General features: G+C 46.6%; 1 protein-coding gene across 1 annotated transcript; it reads right to left on the bottom strand.

The window, feature by feature from the left end:
• Positions 1 to 526: 526 nt before the first annotated feature.
• On the bottom strand, positions 527 to 20,869 carry NUFIP2 (nuclear fragile X mental retardation protein interacting protein 2). Its single transcript, XM_014953008.1, has 4 exons — positions 20,866 to 20,869; positions 18,446 to 20,155; positions 10,589 to 10,621; positions 527 to 9,994 (listed from the first exon to the last, which is right to left on the bottom strand). The coding sequence occupies exons 1-4, from the start codon at positions 20,867 to 20,869 to the stop codon at positions 9,942 to 9,944; spliced, it is 1,800 nt and encodes a 599-aa protein (XP_014808494.1). The 3' UTR covers positions 527 to 9,941.
• Between the last annotated feature and the right edge of the window lie 1,644 nt (positions 20,870 to 22,513).

The following is a 22,513-nucleotide window of genomic DNA, read 5'->3' as shown; positions in this document are numbered from 1 at the left end:
ACCAGACTCCTCCCTGCCCAGTTTAAGCAAGACCGAAGCCCAGTGGGGGCCACTCCAAGGCAAGTTCACCCCCAAAACCATCTCACACACTCAAATCCTCAGTCGCTGTGGCTTCCTTTCCTCCCTGCCCTCCCCTTCCCCACTCAAGGTGAACACCACCCCACTCCCAGCCCCACACCGGCGCTGGGCACCCACAGCTGTGTGTCCCACGCTGCTGTAGCCTTCGTGGCCAGTGTCACCAGACCTGAGGGACCCAAAGTCGAGCCGTCAGCCACGCGGCATCCCCAGGGGGGCAAGGGATGCTCCCCGAGAACGCAAAAAAGAAAGTCACACTGACACCCACAAACTTTAAAATTTTTATTCAACAATTTACATCACTTATTGTCTGTCTTAACGTATTCGATCTACACAAATTTCTTTTTTTTTTTTTTTTTTCCTGATAAAATAATAAAATTTGGATAAATTTTGAAGACCTGTTGGTGCAGAATAAACAAAATTTCAGGTAACCTCTTTTTTTTTTTTTTTCTTTTTTTTTCCTTTTTTTTTTTTTAAACATTTAGTGTGAAGTTATGACATCATTGGTAAAGATACATCATGCCATTACAGCTCATGGACATTACCTATCCTTACAGTCCGTGACATCACCCATACCAGCGCAAGGGGCTGCGCCGGACACAGCTACAGCAGGTATTACACTAACTCTTCTAAGCCACCCTCTCACCACCAGGAAAACGCCGACGCCTTTTCCAGCCGGGCACACAGAGTGCATGAAACCTACTCGGAAATTACCGGGGAGGGGGAAGAAGAGAAGAAAACAAAAAAAAAAGACTACCCTTTACCCATCCGTGCGGTTGCACACTACAACATCGACGACAAAGAGGGGCTGCCCCTCTCCGCGGGTCAGAGGTAATTCAGCTCCTGAGCAGGTAAGAGCACAACCCCTCGCAGCGATTTGAACACACACCAGGAAACCCAACGAAATGAGAACTTATCGACGGGGGGGGGGGGTGGATTTTGGGGGTTTGGGGATGGGGGGGCAGGAGAGGAGACGGCTCCAGCCCCAGCTCGGAGTCGAAGCGCGCGGTTGTGTTTTCGCACCACCCTTAACACTGAAATATTCAGGGAAGGGGGGGGAGAGAGGGGCATCCATCCCCCCCCCCGGGAAACAAGTTGAGGACCTTCAGGGGCTGGCGAGCCGCTGAAGGTGTGTAAGTACACGTGTGATGGTAGATAGAAAAGCAGCCCTGTTCTGTATGAAAAAAAGCTGTCAAGTTAGTACAAATTTCTGCCATGGCGAAGGGAACACGAGGAGAAAGCTGTCAGGGTCCTTCTCCCATCACAAAATCCCACCTCTCCCGCGCAAAGGCTCTGGGCTAAGCAACAAGTTTCCAAAAGGTGGTACCTGCAACTCAACGCACCCAACTCGTGAAAACAAAACCGAAATAAAGCTCTCACCCCGGGAGAGCAGCGGGAGCCCTCCCTCCGCTCCGGTGGGCCATGGACCACAGCCCCACGGCGGGGAGAGCCCGTCCCTCCCGCCTCACAGTGGGAATACGCAAGGGTAGGGTTTCTCTGCGCTTCATTTTTTGTTATTAGAAGCCTTGAGTTGGCCTGCGACGCGGCCCACCCATCTCCATCCCCTCCTCACAGCTCCTGGGGCGGGAGGCCGGCAGGTACCACCGCCATGCCCCCCACCAGAGGGAAACAGGGCACTCGTTCATCCGACGGTACAACGTGTATCTGAGACACAAGCCAGCACACCCCGCTCCCTCCAATTCGATTACTAAAGTAGGCTCTTTAAAATAAAAAAATAATATATATATTTATATAGCTATACAGAGAGATACAGAGAAAGCAAAGGAGAGAGAAAGGCTACTAAAAAAATCAAGAAGCGCCAGTTTTCTGCTACGGCTGTCAGCAAAGAACTGTCACCTTACATCATACCCTCCAAGATGGTGAAGATAATGCAGGCAATGACAGCACAGGAATGCAAAAGAGGGCAGATAAGTCACTTCTGGTAATGAGACACAAATTAAACTTTCAAAACATGTGCATAGCTTTATTCATCTGCTTCAAACTAACCTTTTTCACGGAGCTTCAGCGAAACCCGAGTGTGCAAAATGCATTTCTAAAAAATAATGCAAGCAAGCTTTCACATTTACAGTGGCAGAAGTTCGGAAAGACTCGGACAGAAATCACACTTTGGGGCGAGTGAGTCGGGAGAGAGATGAAGAAACCAAGAATTGCACAGCTTCGTATTCTGAGTCACTGACTGCAAACATAAGCATTTCTACGTCGTTAAACTTTAAGCAAGGCGTGTTTACTCCTCCTTTACAAAGAAAATAAAACTGAAAAAAAAAACCCCACAGTAACAAGAACCACAACCTGGAAGGGGAATAATGTGTCCCCCCCTCTCCATCCCCCAGGTAATGGGGTCCCCAGTGCCGCAGAGAGCCCTAACTCCAGAGCAAAGCCCGTTCCAGACCCTCTCTTGTTTTGGCTTTGCAGGCAAAGCTCAGCAATGATTACTTCTGTCCGCAGGAGAACAGCAAAGCAGCTTCTCTTTTTCTCCCTCCCACCCCCCAAGTCCCCTCCAAAGTCACAGAAAACGGCTCGTGTTAGGAAAGGAAAGGTGCCACCCCACAGGACATTGTCCCCAAACTGTAAGACAGCCACTAGGCAAGCTGGAGCCCGAGGCTCGTGTCCATGGGATGGGTGACCAGGACAGTGACCAGCCCTGGACTGTAGATGGGGCACGGCCATCGTGCCACCAGCCAGGAGCCCGCCCGTCCCACGCCACCCCCCACCACAAACGCTCCTCAGCGAGACTAAGCACACACGCAAGGCACATTGAGTCAGATGTACACACACACACACACACGTGTGTGTGTTTAAAAGAGCAAACGCTGGCTAAAAAATAAAAGATAAGAAAAATTAAAAATGCTGAAAAAACTAAAGAAACAGGCAGAGTTCTGGCCTATGGTATTTATAGACTATTTTCCAGGCAGCTGTAATCCCCGAGCGTTTTTCCTACACGACTTTAGACCTTCCTTACTCTTCCCTCACTTTACAGAGGTACTTTGTTTTCCTAAAGGATCTTCTGTAAGTAGTCAAGTAAATTCCCTTTTTTCTCCTCCTCCTTCACAGAATGAATCCCTCCCTCCCCGTGGTGGTCCAGCTGTGACCCATGAAGACAAGAGGTTCTGGACCTGCCCGTGCCCCGCGGCAGCACCTCGATGCAGCGAGGACCTTCCTCCACTACTTTAACACCTCAGCCATCAGGTTTTGGCTGGGGAGATGGCCGGGCATCACTTTTTTTTTTTGGGAAACATCCAACTCTGGGCACCGACCACCCCCTGGCACCCATGGGCAGCTGGAGAAGGAGCCTAATGCTCCCTCACGGGCAGGAAGGAGGCCACGCAATGGTTAATACTGCTGGTCAACTTCACATTGAGATAAAGCATTAAAAAGATCTTTTCGCAGAGATGAGCAATTTCCTTCCAAAGACAGATTCAAATAGAAAACAAAATTACTAAAACCGGAGACGAGACGGGAATCGATTTGAGATTTTTTTCTACCTTACGAGTTACTCGGGCATCTTTCCTGCACCACCAGCCGTGGGGGAAGGAGAAGTTGAAAACCTCAGGGATTTGCACTACCCTTCCAATAGCAGCTTGAGAAAAGGAAGGAGAGAAAGAAAAAAACCAAACAAACCACCAAAAAAAATAATAAAAAATAAAAATGCACAGTGTTCTCTCAAGTTAAAAGAGTTCTCCTTTGCTTGCGTTTGCATAGAAATTTCCGTAGGTCAGCACCAAATTTAGGTACAGCCCTCTCCTTCGCCCCGGCTCCCCCTGGCCCGACGCTGCCCGCGGGGTCAGTGGCTGTGTTACAGGAGGGTTCAACCATCCGCGGAGGAACTACATGGTCATGTAAAAAATAAACAAAAAAAAACAACAGAAAAACCCACAAAAAAGTGCATCACACATTCTTGATTTTCAGGGTTACTTATAGCAGCAGCAGCATTAATCCAAGACAATGAACAGTTGTAGATTCATTCTTAAATGCAGCAACACTTAATGAAATGTCTTCAAGGGAAGGTCATAAAGAGGGTCCTTCTCAAAAGGATAAAATGAAAATTAGACTATTCCATATAGACAAAAAGGAGATAAAACAAAAATTAAAGACACAATCTTATTTACATTAAAAAAACATTCTTGTTAAAATATCTTTACAACACCTAAGCAAAAAAATATGTATTTTAAGAATAAAGCAGAAACTCCTAAAGCAGTATCCATTTTTGGAACCCTTATTTAGCACCTGAGGAAAGACCGTATGGAAAGCAGACAGGTTTTTTTTTTTGTAGGTTTTTTTTTGTTGATTTTTTTAAGAAAACTGTAAGTTGTGTTTTTGCTAAACGTTCATATGTTCGCAGTACACAAGTTTCATACCACAGAAAGAAATGAACTATTTATGGTTGGTTTTTTTTTTTTTTTTCTTCTTTTTAAAGATACTCATTAATAAGGCTGTAGAAAAGGGATACTGCTATCTTACAAAATGGCTTTAGAGCTCTGGACACGTCGTACGAAGCTTTCTGATTAACAGTCAAGATAAATACAGCTCAGCATCCCCTGGTGAAAGCACAAGGATGACTTTTGCTCCTGTCCCAGGACAGAGAGCAGCCCAACACCCCCTGGCAACGTGCTCCGAGGGTCTCATGCCCCCAACATGAGGCCACCGAGGAGCTCTCCTGTACCTCCCCAGACGTCTGCTCCTCTGGCATCTCTGGCTGAGCGATGCCACTTTTGAGGATCTCGAGCAGGACCCAAGGAAGCCAGCCTTACCCTGTGGTGTAACACGGATTGTGCAAATGTCTAAAGCTCTGTTATCTCTGGAAGGCAGCGCGTCCGGCAGCGCAGACCCACATCTTCTGCCCCTTCCCACCAGCCCAGGTTCCTGCTTCTCAACTGCTTGCACCAGGGCTTTTTCGCATGGAAATAAACAAACAACGCTCTCGTGGTGGCCAAAGCTAAAATTACTTTGACTTCTTGGGCTGCTCCACCACGGCAACGCTCCTCCAGCCCTTGCCCTCCTCCTGCCTTACGCACCGGTGTGAAAATGGGTAGCAGCTTGAAATTAGGTGTAGCCTTGTTCTCTCCCCCCCTGACCTCGACCATCTCCTTTGTACACAGCCTCTGCAAGGAAAACAAACCACTACGGATGTACGCACAGAAAAATCATCTAGGGACAAGACTGCTGAAAGCTTCGGACACCATAGCCATGTACTGAAAAATGCTGAATCAAGAGCAAAAACTGAACGCACAGGAAAAACTACCAGCAATCCTGAAAGACGCCTATGAATGCCATCGCTCCCAGGTGTCCCTGAAGTCACCCACTGGCCACTTCTGGAAAGGATGCCACCATGCTACAGGAACACTCTCTTGAAGGTAAGAGCACTAATTACACACAAAACTGAGAGGACAACTTCCACCTCTCTTTTTTATCTTTTTTTTCCCCAGCAGGAAGCAATTTTCCTTCTGGTTTAGCTGGCCAGGTCACCCACCGCCCGCTCCCAGTCGCTGAACAGCTGGTGTACTCACAAGCTAACGAGAATTGGGTATCTTTTCCACATTTCAGAGAAGCTCACAGCAGCTACGAAAGGCAAACAGTGGGATTTACAGTTCAGAAAGGACCACGGTTTGAAGTGGGTTCGTGACAGAAACCATGCCCTGGAGCTCTCTCCACATTGTCAAAGAGACGAGAGATTTCTAACGTCAGAAACAGGTTTCAGGGACAACTGAGGTGGGTTGAAAACCAAAACCAAACTCCAACCAAACCACCGGTCGGGTGGAGGGAGCAGAGAGGCTGAAGGTCCCCAAACCACCGTCACTGGGGATGGGAACAGCTTTTAAATCCTCTCTTGGAGTGGAGGAACCACTCCCTGACCCACCAAAGAGAAGGCAGACCCAGACCCAGTGCTGGATGTGGCTGGTGGAACCCACTCCAGCCTGCGCTGCACGAGACCCTGGTCAAGAGACACCCGACAGGACCTGCTGGCAGAGGATGAGCAGTGGGGAAAGACCAGAGGAGAAAGGAGACAGCCCCTGCAGGAATCCTTACTCCAATAAATAGAAACTCCAGGAACCGGAGGAAAGGGACTCACCGGACCCACACCGGGAACAGAAACGGGAGAGAAGCCTTAACCTGAATTAGTATCTCCATAGCTAATAAAAAAATAGCTCACGATTTCACCCTTAGTGCCACTTCCCAAAACTACACGGTATTTAAGGGTTTTTTGTTTTAAAACTTTACTCAGTGTAATGAAAACAATGGCACAAATAAATACACGCTCGCTCTCCTTCGGCGAGCGGGATGCTCGCACGCAGACACCCTGGGGGGCAGACCCACAGAGGGGGCAGACCCCACAGAGGGGGCTCCTGCACCCCCTCCCGGGCCGTATTTGGTTTATGCTACAGTACTAATACTCTGAGTCAAACAAAAAACAACAACAACATCGACAAAAAGAAAACCAAAACATGAGACTTATCAGTTAACACCTTAGCATTGTTTAAAATGTGCTAAATTAGTCACAGCTCAATTTTCAGGGTTTGTGTTTTTTTTTTCTTTCTTTTTTTTTTTTTTTTTTAATAAGTTTACACAAAAATAAATCAGAAAACAGATTAAATCTTAAGATATTTTTAATAAGTGCTCAGTAAAGAATTGTGTGAGGACTTCGGGAGGACTGCAGATAGCGACAGGGCGAGTTACAGGGCGGCAGGAGGAAGTTTCTTCCACGGGTCCTGCCTGGCTCTAGGCAATAGTCCATCCCAGAAACACCACCCGTGCCGGAGCCACGGGGAGCTCAGAGAGAGGATTTCGTAACTGCTCAGCACCCAGCACACGCCGCGGAGCTCGTGGAGACAGACAGACAGACATCTGGAGAGAGGATGGTCAGAAACACAGCAGAGAAGCTGCAGATTGAGGGGTTCTGGGTGGGCACCACCGGCAGCGAGGAAAAGCAGCGGGGGACAAACATCAGGGTGGGGGGAGAGAAGGGGGAAAAACCAACCCAACCCAACCCATCACTCGAACCGTGTTGCGTTCAGCACTTCTTGTCGCGGTTTAGAAGATGGATTGGACCAGGCCAAGAGGAGCCTCCTCAAGGATTTCAGCAAGAACCGGGATCGTTCTCAACGCCAAGGGTCAGGCTGAGCACGGGTTATTGCTGTTCAGCTCCTGCATCGTGGCAGCCCCAAGAGTGGAGCTGGGGGTGGGGGGGACAAGGACAGCGCAGACCCCAGGCAAGAAGAACAGGGTTTGGTTTTGTCTGGTTTTTTTTTTTTTTTTTTTGTCTTTTTTTTTTTGTTGGTTTTTTTTAATGGAACCCAGCCCTTAAGGCGACAAGTGACTACACAAGGCAAATAAATACACAGCAGAGCCTTAAAGCCAGTCAAACAAACTGGAAACTTTGCTATTAGCCTTCAACTTTTTGAAAAATAATACTAATTTGAAAAAAAAAAAAAAAGAAAATAAAAAAAAGAGAGAACATTTCTTCTACCTTAAGATTTTCCCAGTCCCGCCGTCCAGTTTGTTCAACACTTTAAAGCTCAGGAAGGCCCCAGCTCTTCCGCAGCGGAGCTGGGGGCGATTCCCACTTTTGGCAAGCAGTTGGGAGACTCGACAGAATTAAAAATCTAGGAAGGTGGGAGGACTAGATGTCGGGCACATCTGTAAACATGTTATACATCTGAAAAGTTACACGCACCCGTCAAGGTGGTACAGTTTATGGGTGAAACAGAACCATTTGCGACTGGCCAACCACACATTTCTGAACCTGGGCTGATACAATACATGATTACTATATAGTATTACACTACAGTATTATACTATATAGTAGTTTATACATAGAATGGAGTAGGCAATCCATAGTCAAACTTTAACTAAGCGTGGCAGAAAGCGAGCGATCTTACAAAAGGTACAGAATTAAGTTTCATTGTCCCACCATGAACTTAAGCGTCTCATTCAGGAACGATCTCATTAAAAGAATAAAAACAATTTAAAAAAAAAAGCATGCTACGTACTCCAAGTTAACAAAAAGAAAAAAAAAAAAAGGAAAAAAGTGGAAAAGTCTAAGCACAAGGGGTAGGCAAAAGTTTTGGGTTTATCTGCTTCCTGTAATGCCCCATAGGGTCCAGTCTAGTTTTAGGAGACACCAACTGCTGCTGACCTTGATGCCCAGACACATATTTGGCCACAAACACCCACAATGAGCACTGATGTGGCGCTCGGGCAGGTCAGAAACCCCCATTTTTGCTTCATTCATTGCTCACTCTTGCACCGGACCCTGTGAACTTTCCACCTTTTTAAAAAAAAAACAAAACAAACAAAACAAAAGACTCAACCCAGAAAAATTACCCAACCCCAAGATGATTTGGATGCGCTACACGAGCTGTGATGGGACAGAGCGGGTTACACAGCTGGAGCCTGCAGTCTGCTCAGCCTTCTCTACCACTGCGAGAAAGCTTTCCTTTCCTTGGATTTGTATTTTATTTTTTTTTATTTTTTTTTTTTTTTAAATTATTATTTTCATTCCTAAGTCCTCCATTTTTGTAATAAAATATATTTTTATTAAGAGATAATTAGAAGCAGAGCCCGGAAATACACAGACTGCATTAAAATATAAAAGAGCATTTCCAACGGGCGGGTGCAGGAAGCCCAGCCATTGGCCTTCTATGGACAAATTGAAAAGGATTCAAATTCCCATTTTTCTATTTTTTTTTTTTCTTTTTTTTTTTTTTAATTTTTTTCCTTTTTTTTTTCCTTTTGAATTTTTTTTTTTTTTTAAAGAGAAAAAACATAATTCAAGGGTGAAAGTTAGCAGAACTCAATTCCTCTTCAGTTTTCCAATGAAAATGGGAAAAAAATCCAGCACATTTAGTGTTAGGAGACAGACAAAGCAAATATGAAGCACCTACAGTTGAAAGCAGAAGATACTTTTTTTTTTTTTTGCTCCCAGTAATACAATGGCATTAAACTGTGGGAACAGTGGTTTTTTTTGTTGTTTTTCTTTTTTTTTTTATCCATATTAAATGCCTAAACAGATTGCTTATTTTCGCATGTTGTCTTTTAAAATGAAAACAACTCTTCAGTTGCAAGAGTCCAACGTGTAACCGGAGCCAGGTCAACTGTGTGACTTCACCATGCATCCTAGAACTGCAGTATTACCATCTTTCCCCCAGAAGAATGATGCTTTAAGACAATATTCCCAGCATAGGATTGGCTGCTTTACTCCTGGCAAAACATGCGGATTATAATTCTCTGGAAAAAATAATAATAATAAAAAAAAAAAATAGAAGCTCTGCAAACTTCAAGGCGTTTCCTCCAGCATTCAATGGAAAACAAAACAGAAAAAAAAAACACCCAAATATTGGAGGTGGAAGGGAAAGGGGAGATGAAGGATGGTGAATCATCCTGATTTCCCTGTGATTAGTGTGTCACTACAGTCACAGAACAAGAAACAGAAACCTTGTCAAGTGGAAATGCCTCTCCAGTGGGTTGCTGTTGCCCATGTAGACGACAGCAGGAACTTTAGAACCGGGCTTGTAAATTGAGTCTGTATTTGTTAATCACTTGCATTCACTCTTTAAAACAAAAACAAAACAAAAAAAAATGGAAAAAAAAAATCTATTCAGTACCGGAGATTAAATAATCACGTGTGTAGTCTCGTTGAAATAAATTTTCAGATTCCTTAAGAAGTCTAATTACTTTCAGTTGCCATTTTTTAAATAACTATATATATATTTGTATATATTATCCTGTGATTCTAGTTACGGTTCCTCTGCTGCACTGAAGATTTAGAAGGAGCATAAAAGCCTTTTGTCCCCCACGAACAGCACAAATGCTGCAGAAAGGTAATAACAGGCAGTCTCGTCTTGCTACCTTCATTGATCCGGGCGATCCATGGCTTCATCGTAAGTGATTATCCTTTTGGGATCTGGAAAGAAAGCAAAATCCTAAGTTTTCAGGACTCATGGCTGAAGATATTCAGAAGAGATCTGCAAAGTACTCGGCCATTAACAAACTCTTCCTGAGGACCCCCGGTGCCACCAGCTCCTGTGACGGTGCTGGGGAGCCCTGGTTGACCCTACAGCGTGGTGTCCCCGTGTCACCCCCCGGCAGCACCACAGGACTCACCCTGACCCCTCTTCCCACAGGATAACACGGAGCATCGTCACCCGAGGAGCACAGGGACGCACCAGAATTTAAAACTTATTCTGCAGTGTGACACCCACCAGCAGAAATAGAAAGCAATTATTGTATACACAGCAAGAAGCCTCATTAGATTTAATTTGTCACTGTTCTTATTGCTCTTTCAGAGCCTCTGCTTCTCCCTGAATCCCCCCAACACTGTTAATGTAAAGCTTCCTGCCCTGACTTCGTGATCCAGAACACAGACAAACCCAGGCTACAAACAGCAGGCACTGAAGAACTAAACTCAGGTGTCTCTGGACACCGAGACAACCTGCTCTCAACACCCATCCCAACACACAGAGCAATTCACTTTATTTATTCTTCCCAGTATCCTTACCTTGCTTCTGCAAATTCCAAACCGATTCCATTTCTGTGGAGGCAAAACAAGAAGACCATTATTATTATTATGATGCAGATTTATGCTGCCATTAGAGACAATTCCAAATATGCTTTAATTTTCCTGAGTGTGGCATGGCACTGCTGTGGTTGTGATGAAGCTTTTGGACAAAGCCAATCCCACCCAGCCCAGTGCCCACAGAATTCCATGGATTTGATGTGAGTGATCCAGGGATCAGAGGCAGAGGGATGGCTGTGACAGGGTTTTAAGGGTCAGATGGCCAAACCGAGCCTCACAAATGTCATCACCACCCTCTGCTCCTTAAAAAAAAATAATAAAATATCACACTCTTGGCTTCACTCTTCCGACTCCAACGCCGCTTCACACATTCCAGCCTCAACAAGTAGCCTGGAGAGATGATTTTTTTTTACAAGTTGACACTTTCTTGTGTGTGAAATCAGAAGGGCTGGACAAAGCGAGTTCCTCACAGCTCACAGGACGCGCCTGCAGAAGCTCCCCGTGCAGAGAGGGCTCTGCTGACACCCCCACAACACACACCACCCCAGAACAAGGTGTGATGCTCCACACACCCGAGCTGGCTGCTCAGCATCCTCAATTTGCCTCTGCAACACACTCGTTAGCTAAAGACAAGCAAACCCTCCCCAATTCTTTGCTGAAAGAGGACGTGCTTTTGTTCAGCGAAGAAATAACAGCAGAATTAAATGCTCTTTTCATCCACGATAAAAACAGAATGCTCTTCCCTTGAAAATATCCCCAAAAATTAAGTCCCATCTTTAGAGAGCCATTCCAAATAATCACACTTAGCCATTATCAAGCTGGAATTTTATCTATAAAGACACTAACTGTACCCTGCGCCCAAGTTTAAGGGATAACATTATAGAAAAGGAGAATTTTGCAGGAAGACAACCTGCAAGACCTATCTTTCAAGCTTCTCTTTTGCCAGAAGGGAAGGTGACAGGAACGGAGAACAGCCCGGGATTATGAAGCTACACGGTACGTGCAGTAAAGCACAAAAGAAGGCAATAATTAAAGTAACCGGCATGGGAAAGGAAGAAGATAAAACCCTGCAGAACTGACGGCCTCAGCACGACGTGTGCCAAGTGTCACCTCCATCAATCGCCTGCGTGTCCCCGTCCCTTCTCCAACCCTTCATCTGGCCTTTGTCCGCTACAATCTCCAGCTCCCCGGGGCAGGAAATTGCATGCAAATAAATATTGCCAGCCCTCTCTGCTCAATTAAGTCTTTTGTAAGGAAGGCCCTGGCAAAATTTTACGAGGTCTGTTATTTTTTGCGTCACGATAATAACAGCAATAACTCTGCACTTTCACCGGGGGAGCCTTAAGTGCTTTGGGAATAGTAACCAGCCTCCAACACCCCCAGGGATATAACCAACCCAGCAAGGGACTACACCTCCCTCATCCACCAGATGCAGATTCCCCAGAAGTAAAACGAACCAGCTACTAAAATTACCTCCAGCAGAGCTCGTTTTCCATTCAGCGAAGGGAGATGCATCATTTCCTAACGGCTGAAGAACATCACCTGTTTCAACAGCTTTCCCCAAAGGCGGGGGGGGGAGAAAACTACTCTCAAGTTGTTGGTTCCTCCACATTAGAGCAACATTAAGAGCTTAAAACACAAAGCAGAGACTGAAGCACTGCCTGTTACTGTCTCCACACAAAACGACCATGGTTTCTTTCACACTTCCATCCGGTCCTAACTTCATCAGACAGCAGAGACCAAGAACTGCTTGTGTTAAGATGTGCCTGACAATAAGACAGTGAGATACTACCAAAAACACATCGAAAAAACTTTCAAGTTGACAAAAATCTATTTTAAAAAACCCATAACAAACCAACACGTAACCTTTCCAGACTTCAGTCTTCCTTCTCCTCCTTCTTCAGAAAGAGAGGTAGGAGAGAGGGTGGTGTAAAGTGCCCTGGAAGGCTCAAACACCTGGACACGTTGGCTGGCAGATGCTCAGCCTGACAGAGCTAAAAAACCAAAGACCATCAGGCAAACAGGCTGCCATACCAACTGCTACTGAATATCATCTGCCACCCGAAGAGCAAGAGGAAGGTCCTCCCCTCTACCTGGCCAGCAGCACCTGGAGATGGGATAGCCCAGGTTAAGCACATTTACCAACTGAAACAACTTCACAGAGGAAGAAAATCAAGTCTTGGGCTAATTGCAACACAAAACTAGGCAAAACACCCCAAAGTTTTCCTTCAATCTTAAGATGGAATTTATGATTTATTCTGCTTTACTTGGTAAGACCTTAGAATGAGCTTTCCTCCTGGTTCTGGATTGGTTACAGGCTGTGGTCACCTACAATGATCCCGAGATGCTGTGACGAGGAACAGAGGTTGGACAGACCCCAGTGACCAGACTGGCACAAGCCCTGGCTCCAGCTGAGCAGAGCAGTAAGCAGAGGTGGAGGAAAAGGCAGCCCCCATGAGCTGGTTGTGTAAAAGGCTCCAAACACCCTCCCTTGGGCTCAAGGAGCAACTTCTGGATCCTGTTTTCCCCAGATAAGGACTTTTACACTCCTGCATGGGAAAAGGGGTATTATCACCATGAGTCTAAGTCCACCTTGCTCAGATACTGACCCAAAAGCCAGGACTGCCGCTTTCCAAAGCAGAAAGTGGCCAAAACCTGACCCAACAGACAGAGGCCACTATTCCCAAAACAGGACACGTGGCCAGGGAAATGGCACACTTCCTTCTCAGCAGACCCAGCTGGAGAAAATGCCATCAACAAACCCTTGTGCAACCTGGTGTCAAAGCCAGCCCCGCTCCGAGCCAGGGGCAGAACTGGGTCACCTCCCGTGCCCTTTCCAACCTCATGTTTTCCAGGATTTTTTACAATTAGCCAGCCTCTCCATAGCCCTCCGGCTCACGGTTTGCTGAGAAGCTGCCCGGGACAGACAGCCCCAGCCACATCTACCTAACGAGCTCCAGGGAGAGGAACCACTTTTTCTGGGGACTATCACGGAAACAAAAGGTTGGTGGAGGAAGGCTTTGATGTCAGGAACAGACTAAGGCACACTCGTGAATTGCAGTGGGATTCTTCATAGGTCAATAAACTTTATAGCAGGACTGGTACATAACCTTGGAGGGGAGAGAAGTCTTTCTGTGATAACTTGTTAAGACAGGCAATTTTACAAACATTTTCCTCGCTGGGGAGGCTGCCCCTGCAAACAGAAGTGTCTGCACAATGCCACGGTACCAGTTCTTTGTTCCTATAAATCTAATATACAAACCGACAATTGTCCCTAAAATTAAGAGCTAAAAAATAAAGAGGGACCATCCTTGTCTGATTTTTCCTGTTTCTTTCTGCAGGACACACTGATTAAGTTAGGGGATTGCCCCGGAAACAAAGCAAAGACTAAAAAAAGCAGTGCTGTGGAGACTCATCACTCTATCAAATACACTGTACTCATCCTGACAACTGGAAAAAAGCAGAGACTTGAAGGGGAATTAAATCAGCTTTTGCCCCACAGCTCAGGCCCCACAAGAGACTGAGATCCAACCCCTTCCCACCAAGGGGGATGGGAAACCAAGGCTTTTTTCTTTCCTCCCCCCACCCCCCCATCCTGATGTAAAGGATGAAAACTGCTGAATTCACAGCTCTGCTATTTCTTCTGACCCAGTTCACCATTCCGGCGAACGCCACTCCTGGCTGGCCCACGCTGCCTTGCTCTATTTTCTGTGCTGCTCTTCTGCTTCTTCATGCGAGCAGAGATGCCGGCGCATCCGAGATGCCGAGAAGGAACAAAGCAGCGGCGCAGGCAGAAACTTGGGGGCAAGACAGAAGAGGGGAAACACTGCAGTCTCCTCTCCTCCACCTCTCTGCTCTTTGCTACCGCGCAGCTGAACTGGAGACCTCCGTTATTTGCTTTTTAGCAAAGGACAAGCAAACTATTGAGTTTCCCACCGCAAGGCTTGACATAAAGAGCCCGGTGGAGGGCTGGGAGACTGCAACTGCCCAAACATGATGAAATTCTGCAAAGCGCTGAGGATTATTCCAATATGAAATGTTTCACCCAGCTGCCTTTAAAAGGAAGACTAAAGCAGTAAGAAAATAGTGATTGCAATAGAAGTAAAGAGATATACCCACCCTCTTCTTTCAAAAGAGCAAAAAATCCTGCGAGGACCAGTTTTACCTCCCAAAGATTAGGATTTTGGCAGTGCTACATCAAGGCAGAGGTTCAGTTCTAACCTAGATAGAGACAGTGTCCCTAAGGAAGAGCATCACTCCTTCCTGGTCCTTCCAGTCTCCCACACTAAGCAATCATCCCTTTCTCCAACCACGTAACAGTGGGCCCCACCAGTGCTCAACTAAATCAGATCCACCTCACTAATGAGGTATGTCACCCGTGAGGGTTTCAAGGCACTGTCACAAACACTGGGAGGCACGGCCTGTCAATGAAGGCAGCCAGGTTGAAGGATCGTGTTTTACAGTCAAGCAGATCAGATGATCACGGGAGTCTTTCTGCCCTTTAAAAGGAAAAAAAAAAAAAAAGCAAGGCACGGAGCAGGGGCACAGAGGAAACCAGCACAAAAAGCATCCAAGAACAGGAGTGCACATCATCAGCCTTGCCAGCATGTTCCCAGTGCCCTGACTTGAGGGGAAAAAGCAATCTGGGCAGGGAAATGAGCACAGCTTCCTCCACCAGAACCTTGCTCTGCTCTGCAGCCACCCAGCCTCACAGCCCAGCACCGTCCTGACACGGCGCGGGGTGCTGCGGTGGTTTAAACAGGATTACTGTGTCTTACCTCCTCCCTCCATCCTCTCCCAGGGAAGCCGTGAAGCAATTACAGCCTGTAACACCCCTTACAGTCACCGGGCACACCACGCACAGGAAAGCCTGGTTTTGCTGGAACAAAGCTACTGAGTAAGCTGGAGGCTTTCCCGCAGCCTATTTACAGTCCAAGATGAGGATCCACATAACCTGATGGCAGCCACAGACACAAACAGGGCAAACAAGGGGGCAAGATTGCTACAGGCAGGTCACAGCACTGCAGCCACTCCTGCTGGAGCCCATTCCTCACCGTGACACCCAGAGCTTCATCCTTGCACCACGGATGGTTTGCACTGAACATGGAGGAGCTCAGGATAGAGACCCCCCCACTGCTCCACGCTCACCCCTTGCCCTTGCCCTGCAATCGTGTCTCTTTGCGTCCATAACCCCAGGGGCAGGGCAGATTTGAAGATCAAACTCTCCAGACTTTGCTCAAAAGCAAACAGATCAATGCAAAGAGGGAGAAGTTCACCCTCCTCTCGAAATCAAAACCAAATAATCTGAGGATCCAGCTGCCCGGGACACCCTAACACTGGCTGAACCAAACCTCTCCCGAGCGGGGAGGAGGAGAAGGCAGCTTGTGAAAAAAATATTGAGTGAAATCGTTCCTTTCCTATTGCAGAGGAACTGGTTGGCCAGGAGTAGGACCTCAGGAAAACAGCCCAAGATAAACAGAGAGAATGGTGTGGGAATTAACCACTGTGCTGCTGTCCTGCAAACACACCCTTCAGCTCCCATTTTCTAGATGTTTTACCACACACGGTGCCACAGGAGCTCACCCGCCAGGCTCGGGCTGCAGGACCTCAGCCACAAAGAGGGGACAGCATTTCCACCTGTGTGGGGCAGAGGAAGGCTCCATTCCTCCCCATGCCCCACAAGCCAACTCACCCCGACAGACCAGAACACACAAAGCAACACCACAGAAGACCTACCAAGACCTGGACTCATCTCTTGCTTTGTAAACCAGTAACAGCATCTGAAGATTAAGTAGGAGAAAGACAAGCTCAAGCTGTTTGGAGCAGCCCTGTCACTGCATTAACGACAACACTGATTAGAAACATCCACCATCTTTTACCCCTAACTAACACCTTGAAGTTGGCACAGATACAGCTTGAAAAATAAATCGGCAGGGAGGAGTGGCAGGGCAGGAACCCGTTTCCCCAGGGCATAACAAGGGTGTTTGCTCTGGATGCTCAAAGCCAGCGCATTCACATGCAGAAGCATGGAAAGAACAGGAATCAGTGTTTTAAAGAGTGCTTTAGGTGTCCATTCTTGCCATTGAATGTAATTAACTCCTGTGTTTAGAAGAACTAAACGCAGCCAGACTTTGAAGTTAACACCTCCTTAAGAGGACATGGGAAGGGAGTGTTCTTTATTTTCCTGTTGTTCCTATTGTTTTACTGGGGTCTGTCTTTCACACAGTTACTGAGAAAGGGAGAGCTGATGAGTCTCGCTGGAGCCCTACAGAGTCCCTTTTCTACAAGAAAGCTCAGGCTGACAAAACCAAAGAGAGACAAACTTAAGTGGTGGAAAAACCAGCAAACTTAATAACAGGATTCCCTTGGACTTCTCCTCTACACCCTGCTGTGCACTCTGGTACCCCCATTTTCTGAGGGGAAACTGAGAATTAGGCTGCAGGCAGACAGAAGAAATGAGAACAGAAAGCTTGCTTTAATACTGGAATAGACTGGGCAGAGGACCCAGATAAAAATCTATTGATGAACGCTGTTCTCAAGATGTAGAGCTTAAGATGTTAACATCGTGAGAGTGACACGACCTGGAAAAAATATTTGCAGTTATTACTTTTAAATGACCAGGCTTGCTATTACTAAAGGAAGGCAACTAAAAGTTTCTGTACACTACACAGAATTTGTGAGCAGGTAATTTAAGAACTTTGCAATGGGTCAAAACACAGCAAATTTGCCAACCAAGTACCAACCCCTTTGCAGAGGGGAAGAAGACATTGTCCATGGATGTGTGGAACAGTAAACAAAAAATGGATTATCACCTTTTTCCCTTCAGGGTAGGGGGATGCAGGGAGAGGGAAGGTAGGGGTGTATAAAAAAGGATCTGCCTCTGTGTTCATCAAGGGCAGGTAAATAACACCCTGCCAAAAGGGAACACAGAACTGGGCTCCTGTTAACACTGAGCCAGGACCAAAAATCAAGAACCACCACAAGCCCTCAGAGCTTCTGGGCTGAGGCTAAAGCAGAAAGCAAATCATCTCACAGGCTTCTCTCTCCTTGTTCCCAGTTTAAAGCCTCTGTATCGAGTCATTTCAATCTCAAAAAAAACAGGAGAAAAAAAGGAGCTGGACTACAAAGGACTCCATGAAAGCAATAAAATCATCTGAAGATGTGGCCTACAAAGACAACGACAGAATTCAATCTGCAGCTTATAGAAGAGTTGATAAGCAAAGATTTGACTTGCCATTGCCATAATACTCAAGAAGGGCAGGGAAAGAGTGTGCGAGGGGGGGCTTCGCTTAAAAAATACAATAAATCACACCATGAAAAGCCATAGGAAAGTCTTTTTTTTTTTTTTGTCCCTTCCTTCAAAGCCATGATTTCATGGCCTGATCTGCCCAGGGGAGAAGCTGCAACACTTTGGTGGTAGAGCTGTGAGCACAGACTATGAAGCCTTTTCAGGGACAGAGTATCACCTGGTAAAGCTGGAACAGAACAGATGAACCTACGCATTTAACTCCTTCCAGTGCTGAGAAGCTTAGGAGGACCTGCTCTTCCATAGGAATTAAAATGTAAAACACACAAGCCAAGGACCATCGCTACCAGCATCACCCACACTTGTCAACAGGAACAGGAAAACAAATACCTCTTACCATTAATTAAACAACCATTTGAATAACTTTCCCAAACTGTTACTGCCATTAGAGATACGCAAGCAAAAAGCTCATTTTTAAAAACAATCAGAATTGCTGTAAGGAATGTATCATGTTAGGATATTGCATTTAAAAAAAAAAATTAAACAAAAAAAAAGAGAAGAGAGTGCCCTTAGGCAGCAAGTTAAGCCATTACCTTTAGTGTGATATAGAATAGCAGCCCTCAGGTCAAAAGAACCCCAGCTATCTTTCCTTTCTAGGCCTCTCTGGTACCTCTGTTCTTTGGCGGAGGCTAGCAAATTGTTCGTAGGAGAGGCCAGAGGATTCTCTACTTCATAGTCTTTTGAAAGAAACACTAAAGCACCTTGGCTACCGGTGTCTGCCTTTTGTAGGTCACCTGTGTGATGCGACTCCAAGGCTAAGACACCACCCTCACCAGCAGTCCCAGGCTTAAGAATAGCACTAAGAATTTGAGGGCTAGTCCGTTTATCCAGCTCATAAGCCTTAGGAAACACAGGTTGTTCAGTTCCTGAGGGAATGATTTCAGCACACTGTGAAACCAAAGTGGCAGGATATTCCCCTTGAAATGTCACTTCCATTAACTGATTATCGGCAGATTTCCCCACAACAGTTTCGGGTCCGGCGCTGGGCTCGTTTATGAAAGACAAGCCCCACTGATTCTGGAAGATATCTCCCAGGTTCTGCTGATTCGTCTGCGAGGGGAAATCGACTTGCGCTGCACCCAGAAGCACAGTTTGCATATTTGAAGGGTAGATAAAAAGGCTAGACTTCTTTTGTTCGAGAGCTGTCGCGGTGGTGCTCGTGTCCTGGGGTGCTGACTCGGGGGAGGCGGATGGTACAGTACTAGCAGCAGTGGAGAGCAGTGGCTGGGTCCCTGGAGAGTAGACACTTCCATCAGTCCCTGCGAGGATGGGCCCGTTGGAGAAGCTGGCAGAAGTAACAGATTTCATAGCAGACATGGGGACTTGGGACAGTCGACTCGATGTTTGGGCCTGAGTTTCCCCAGCAGATGACGAAGACGACGAAGACGACGTGGATGGGGTTTGAGCTGCTTTGTTGAGGTTTTCTTTAACTTTGCTTGCATAACTTATTTTGGGAACAATTTTAGCACTGCTATTGTCCACTGGAAAAACCGGGGGTGGTTTAAACAAGGTCCATGAGTCCTCTTTAGACGTAGCTGACGATGCGTGCTTCCCTTTGGGCCGGTCATCAAACTTCTTGCTGCTAATCCCAGGTTTGGCATCAGAGTTTTTTCGCTGTACATCCCCAAGCCCAGGCTTTCCCCGGCCTGCTCCACCAGCCCCAGCCTCGTATTTCCAAACGGGCTTAGTATTTTCAATTCGGTTCCCCTTTTGTTCGCTATAATCAGGCTTGAAACTCTCAAGTTCCTGTTTTAAGGTTGGTGCGCTGACCTCCTGTTGCATGATTTTGTCCTGTACTAGATTCAAGTTCTCACAACCCTTGGCACTGTTGCGCCTGCCTTTCCGTTTTTTAGGTGTAGTATATCCACTCTCGGAGCCGCTCCCATCGTTATCGGCCCCTTTGCCTACGTAGCCATTCGTGATATAACTAGAATTATTGGTTACTACACCGTTTGGAATAGACACTCCCTCTGGCTTCTCCGAGGACTGGCTTTCTCTAACTTTATTTTCATAGGACTTCTCATTCTTTTTGTCCATGCTATTTTTCTGAATGAAGTTCTTGGGTTTGATTCCAGCTTTCCCCAAAGCACTGGCCTTCACCGTCTGCTTTGGGGTCACGTTAGTGTCGACGAGCTGCTGGCTGCCATTGGGTACCCTAGATCCTGGGGTGGTGGCTTCATCAGAGCACAGGCCCTTTAACGACACTTCTCTTTCTCCTGCGTTACCATTTAGCTCTCCGTAGCCTAGAAGAAAGCCAAAAACAACAAAAGGCAAGAATTAGAATGTGAAACGTTAAACTTCTGATCGCAGAAAGCTGTAATCAGCCCCAAACGTATCCAGTTGCCTGAAGCAGACATTTTAAAATAGGAAAACATCTCGTCTTCGATGTGCAAAAGCACATACTGATTTGCTGGAAACCATGGCAAGAAAGGTTAAGCAGAAAGACCAGCAGCTACTGACCCTCACCTACAGCAGGGTGAGGTACAGATAACAAAACAAAGCAAAAGAACGTACAGATACCATGTAAGGAAAATATACTGTACTCAGTATATACATCACTGGCAAGTTGGAGAGCTATTTCATCAGCCGCTATCTCCAGGTTACACAGAGGATAAAAGGATGCTTCAGGACAGAGGGATCTGCTGCCTTTGCTACAAGATTTGTTGAGGCTCAGAATCCACACTGTGAACAAGGGCCAACTCCTGCCATCTCCACCAGGCCTCAGGTCTGCAACACCAGCAGCCCCTCCCTGCCCACCCTCCTCCCAACCAACCTCCTTACACGTGCTCTTTAGCATTAAAAAGGTGATAAAACTGGGAAGAATTGCCTCCCTGCAAGCACCCTTCCACCACCACCAGTAACTGGTCTCCTGCCCACTGAGGAATTTGGTTATTTCAAAGTCCCTGGTACCATCTTGAGACCCAAGAAAAAAGCACTTCCTGAGGGCTCCAACCCATGGAGCCGTGAGATGATGCTGTACACTCAGCTTTCCTTTTTGCTTCTCAAGTTCATTTCTAGGCCTTAGGGTTCTGAAGTGACTCTTGAGAGAGCAACCCAAGGGGAGCTGTAAGCCCAGCCCAAACCAAACCACACCACCTCACCTTCCTTTTTAAAATCTCTGGCCAGACAACCTATTGCTTGAGGACCCCAGGTACGATGCCCCAGGAGAAGCCTTGAAGCTCCACCAAGAGCTGGGAAGAGCGTGCTGTACCCAGCTCAACAAACCCACTCCAGCTGTGGCCCGAGCAGAGGGACTCCCCTCCTCCTGCACCCGCTCCTGTGGGAAGAGCGTTATCCTTGCTCCTCCTCTGACTCATCCGTCCTCCTTCCCAGGGGTGGAAAGCCTTCCATCTCCCACAACTCCTGACCCACCTAAGGCTTCACCCGCAGACCCAGTGCTGCAGAGTCAGCACACGGAGTCCCCCCACCAAGAAGGAGAGCAGGCGAAAACTCCAGCTTGAAAAAGAATGTTTTTGTTGCTGCCGATGTTGTTGAAATTAACTGCTCTACTTAAAAAAAAATCATTGTTATTCTCACATCCTGGAGCCTCAGATGTCTGGCAGATGTAACTGCTCAAGTTCTGTGCAAGCCGGGAACACAAGAATCCTTGTAGGAATCTTTATAGAAATTCCACAACTGAGTTTGCCGAGAGGGATCAAAAAGGATTTTACTACACGCAAGTATCTGTAACCACCACAACTTCCACTATAACTTTCAAATATGCTGTTCGGAATATTAACCATAAATACTTCATCCCAGAGAAGAGAGACAGGGTGAGATTCTCAGCTGAGGCAAGGACTAAAAATTAAGTAATTCAGAATAACGCAGAGAGGAAGCCTGCTCAAGAGTAACGTGTTATAGCTGACCTTGTATGACTCAAGACTTGACACCACTTGTTAATGAAACAAAACAATAAGGGTGGTCATAAGACCATTGCAGATGAGGAGCGAAAGAATAAAATGAAGAACAAAATCCACTCCAGTAAGTCAGTGTGTCAGCAGTTTCTAGTTCCAATTTTCAAGTATTCACAACTCAGCTGCCCGAGTTTTCTCCAAACCAACATTTGGCACAACTGGCTCTGGCCTGGGCACAGAGGTGCAGCAACCAAAATTTAGGGGGGATATATAATAAAAAAAAAAAAAAAAATTATAAAAAAGGATGTCAAAATGAGCAGACGAGGATTATTTGGCAACCTCAGGCTCAGGCATCGCTTCGTAGCTGGAAAGGGAGGGGGGGCAGGGTAAGTACATATTAAAACCCCGGGCACACTGCAAACAGCGAAATGACTACTCGAATTATTTTTGCCCAGTAACTTATTTTAGCGTGGGCATGACCGTGTCCCTCCCTGTCCCTCCTCCGCCCCCCTCCCCGGGGGGGGCACCACCGACCCCCTCCCCATGGCAGCCAGGCCCCTGCCCACCCCCCGCCTGCTTATGTAAATGGGAATTTCAAGGGGAAAAAAAATAAAATAATAAATATACATAGAATTCTGGCCCTTCTTGGAATCACACCCTCGCTCTGAACTCGCACAGCCCCCCCCTCCCCGAAATGGGATTTCTGTTTTAAGGCCGGGCACCCCCCCCGGAGGGAGACGGGGGGGG

The sequence above is a fragment of the Calidris pugnax genome, unplaced genomic scaffold (genome assembly GCF_001431845.1).
Source record: "Calidris pugnax isolate Ruff unplaced genomic scaffold, ASM143184v1 scaffold133, whole genome shotgun sequence".
Lineage (NCBI taxonomy): Eukaryota > Metazoa > Chordata > Aves > Charadriiformes > Scolopacidae > Calidris > Calidris pugnax.
This window is presented reverse-complemented; position numbering and strand designations above follow the sequence as displayed.

Bases quoted from the DNA above. Each gene is read 5' to 3' on its own strand.
- NUFIP2 (XM_014953008.1), bottom strand. The intron at 10,622-18,445 runs GTAATGGCTTAA...TTGCCTCCACAG, and splicing joins TATTCTATATCACACTAAAG to AAATGGAATCGGTTTGGAAT. The intron at 9,995-10,588 runs GTAAGGATACTG...CTTTCTTTCCAG, and splicing joins TTGGAATTTGCAGAAGCAAG to ATCCCAAAAGGATAATCACT.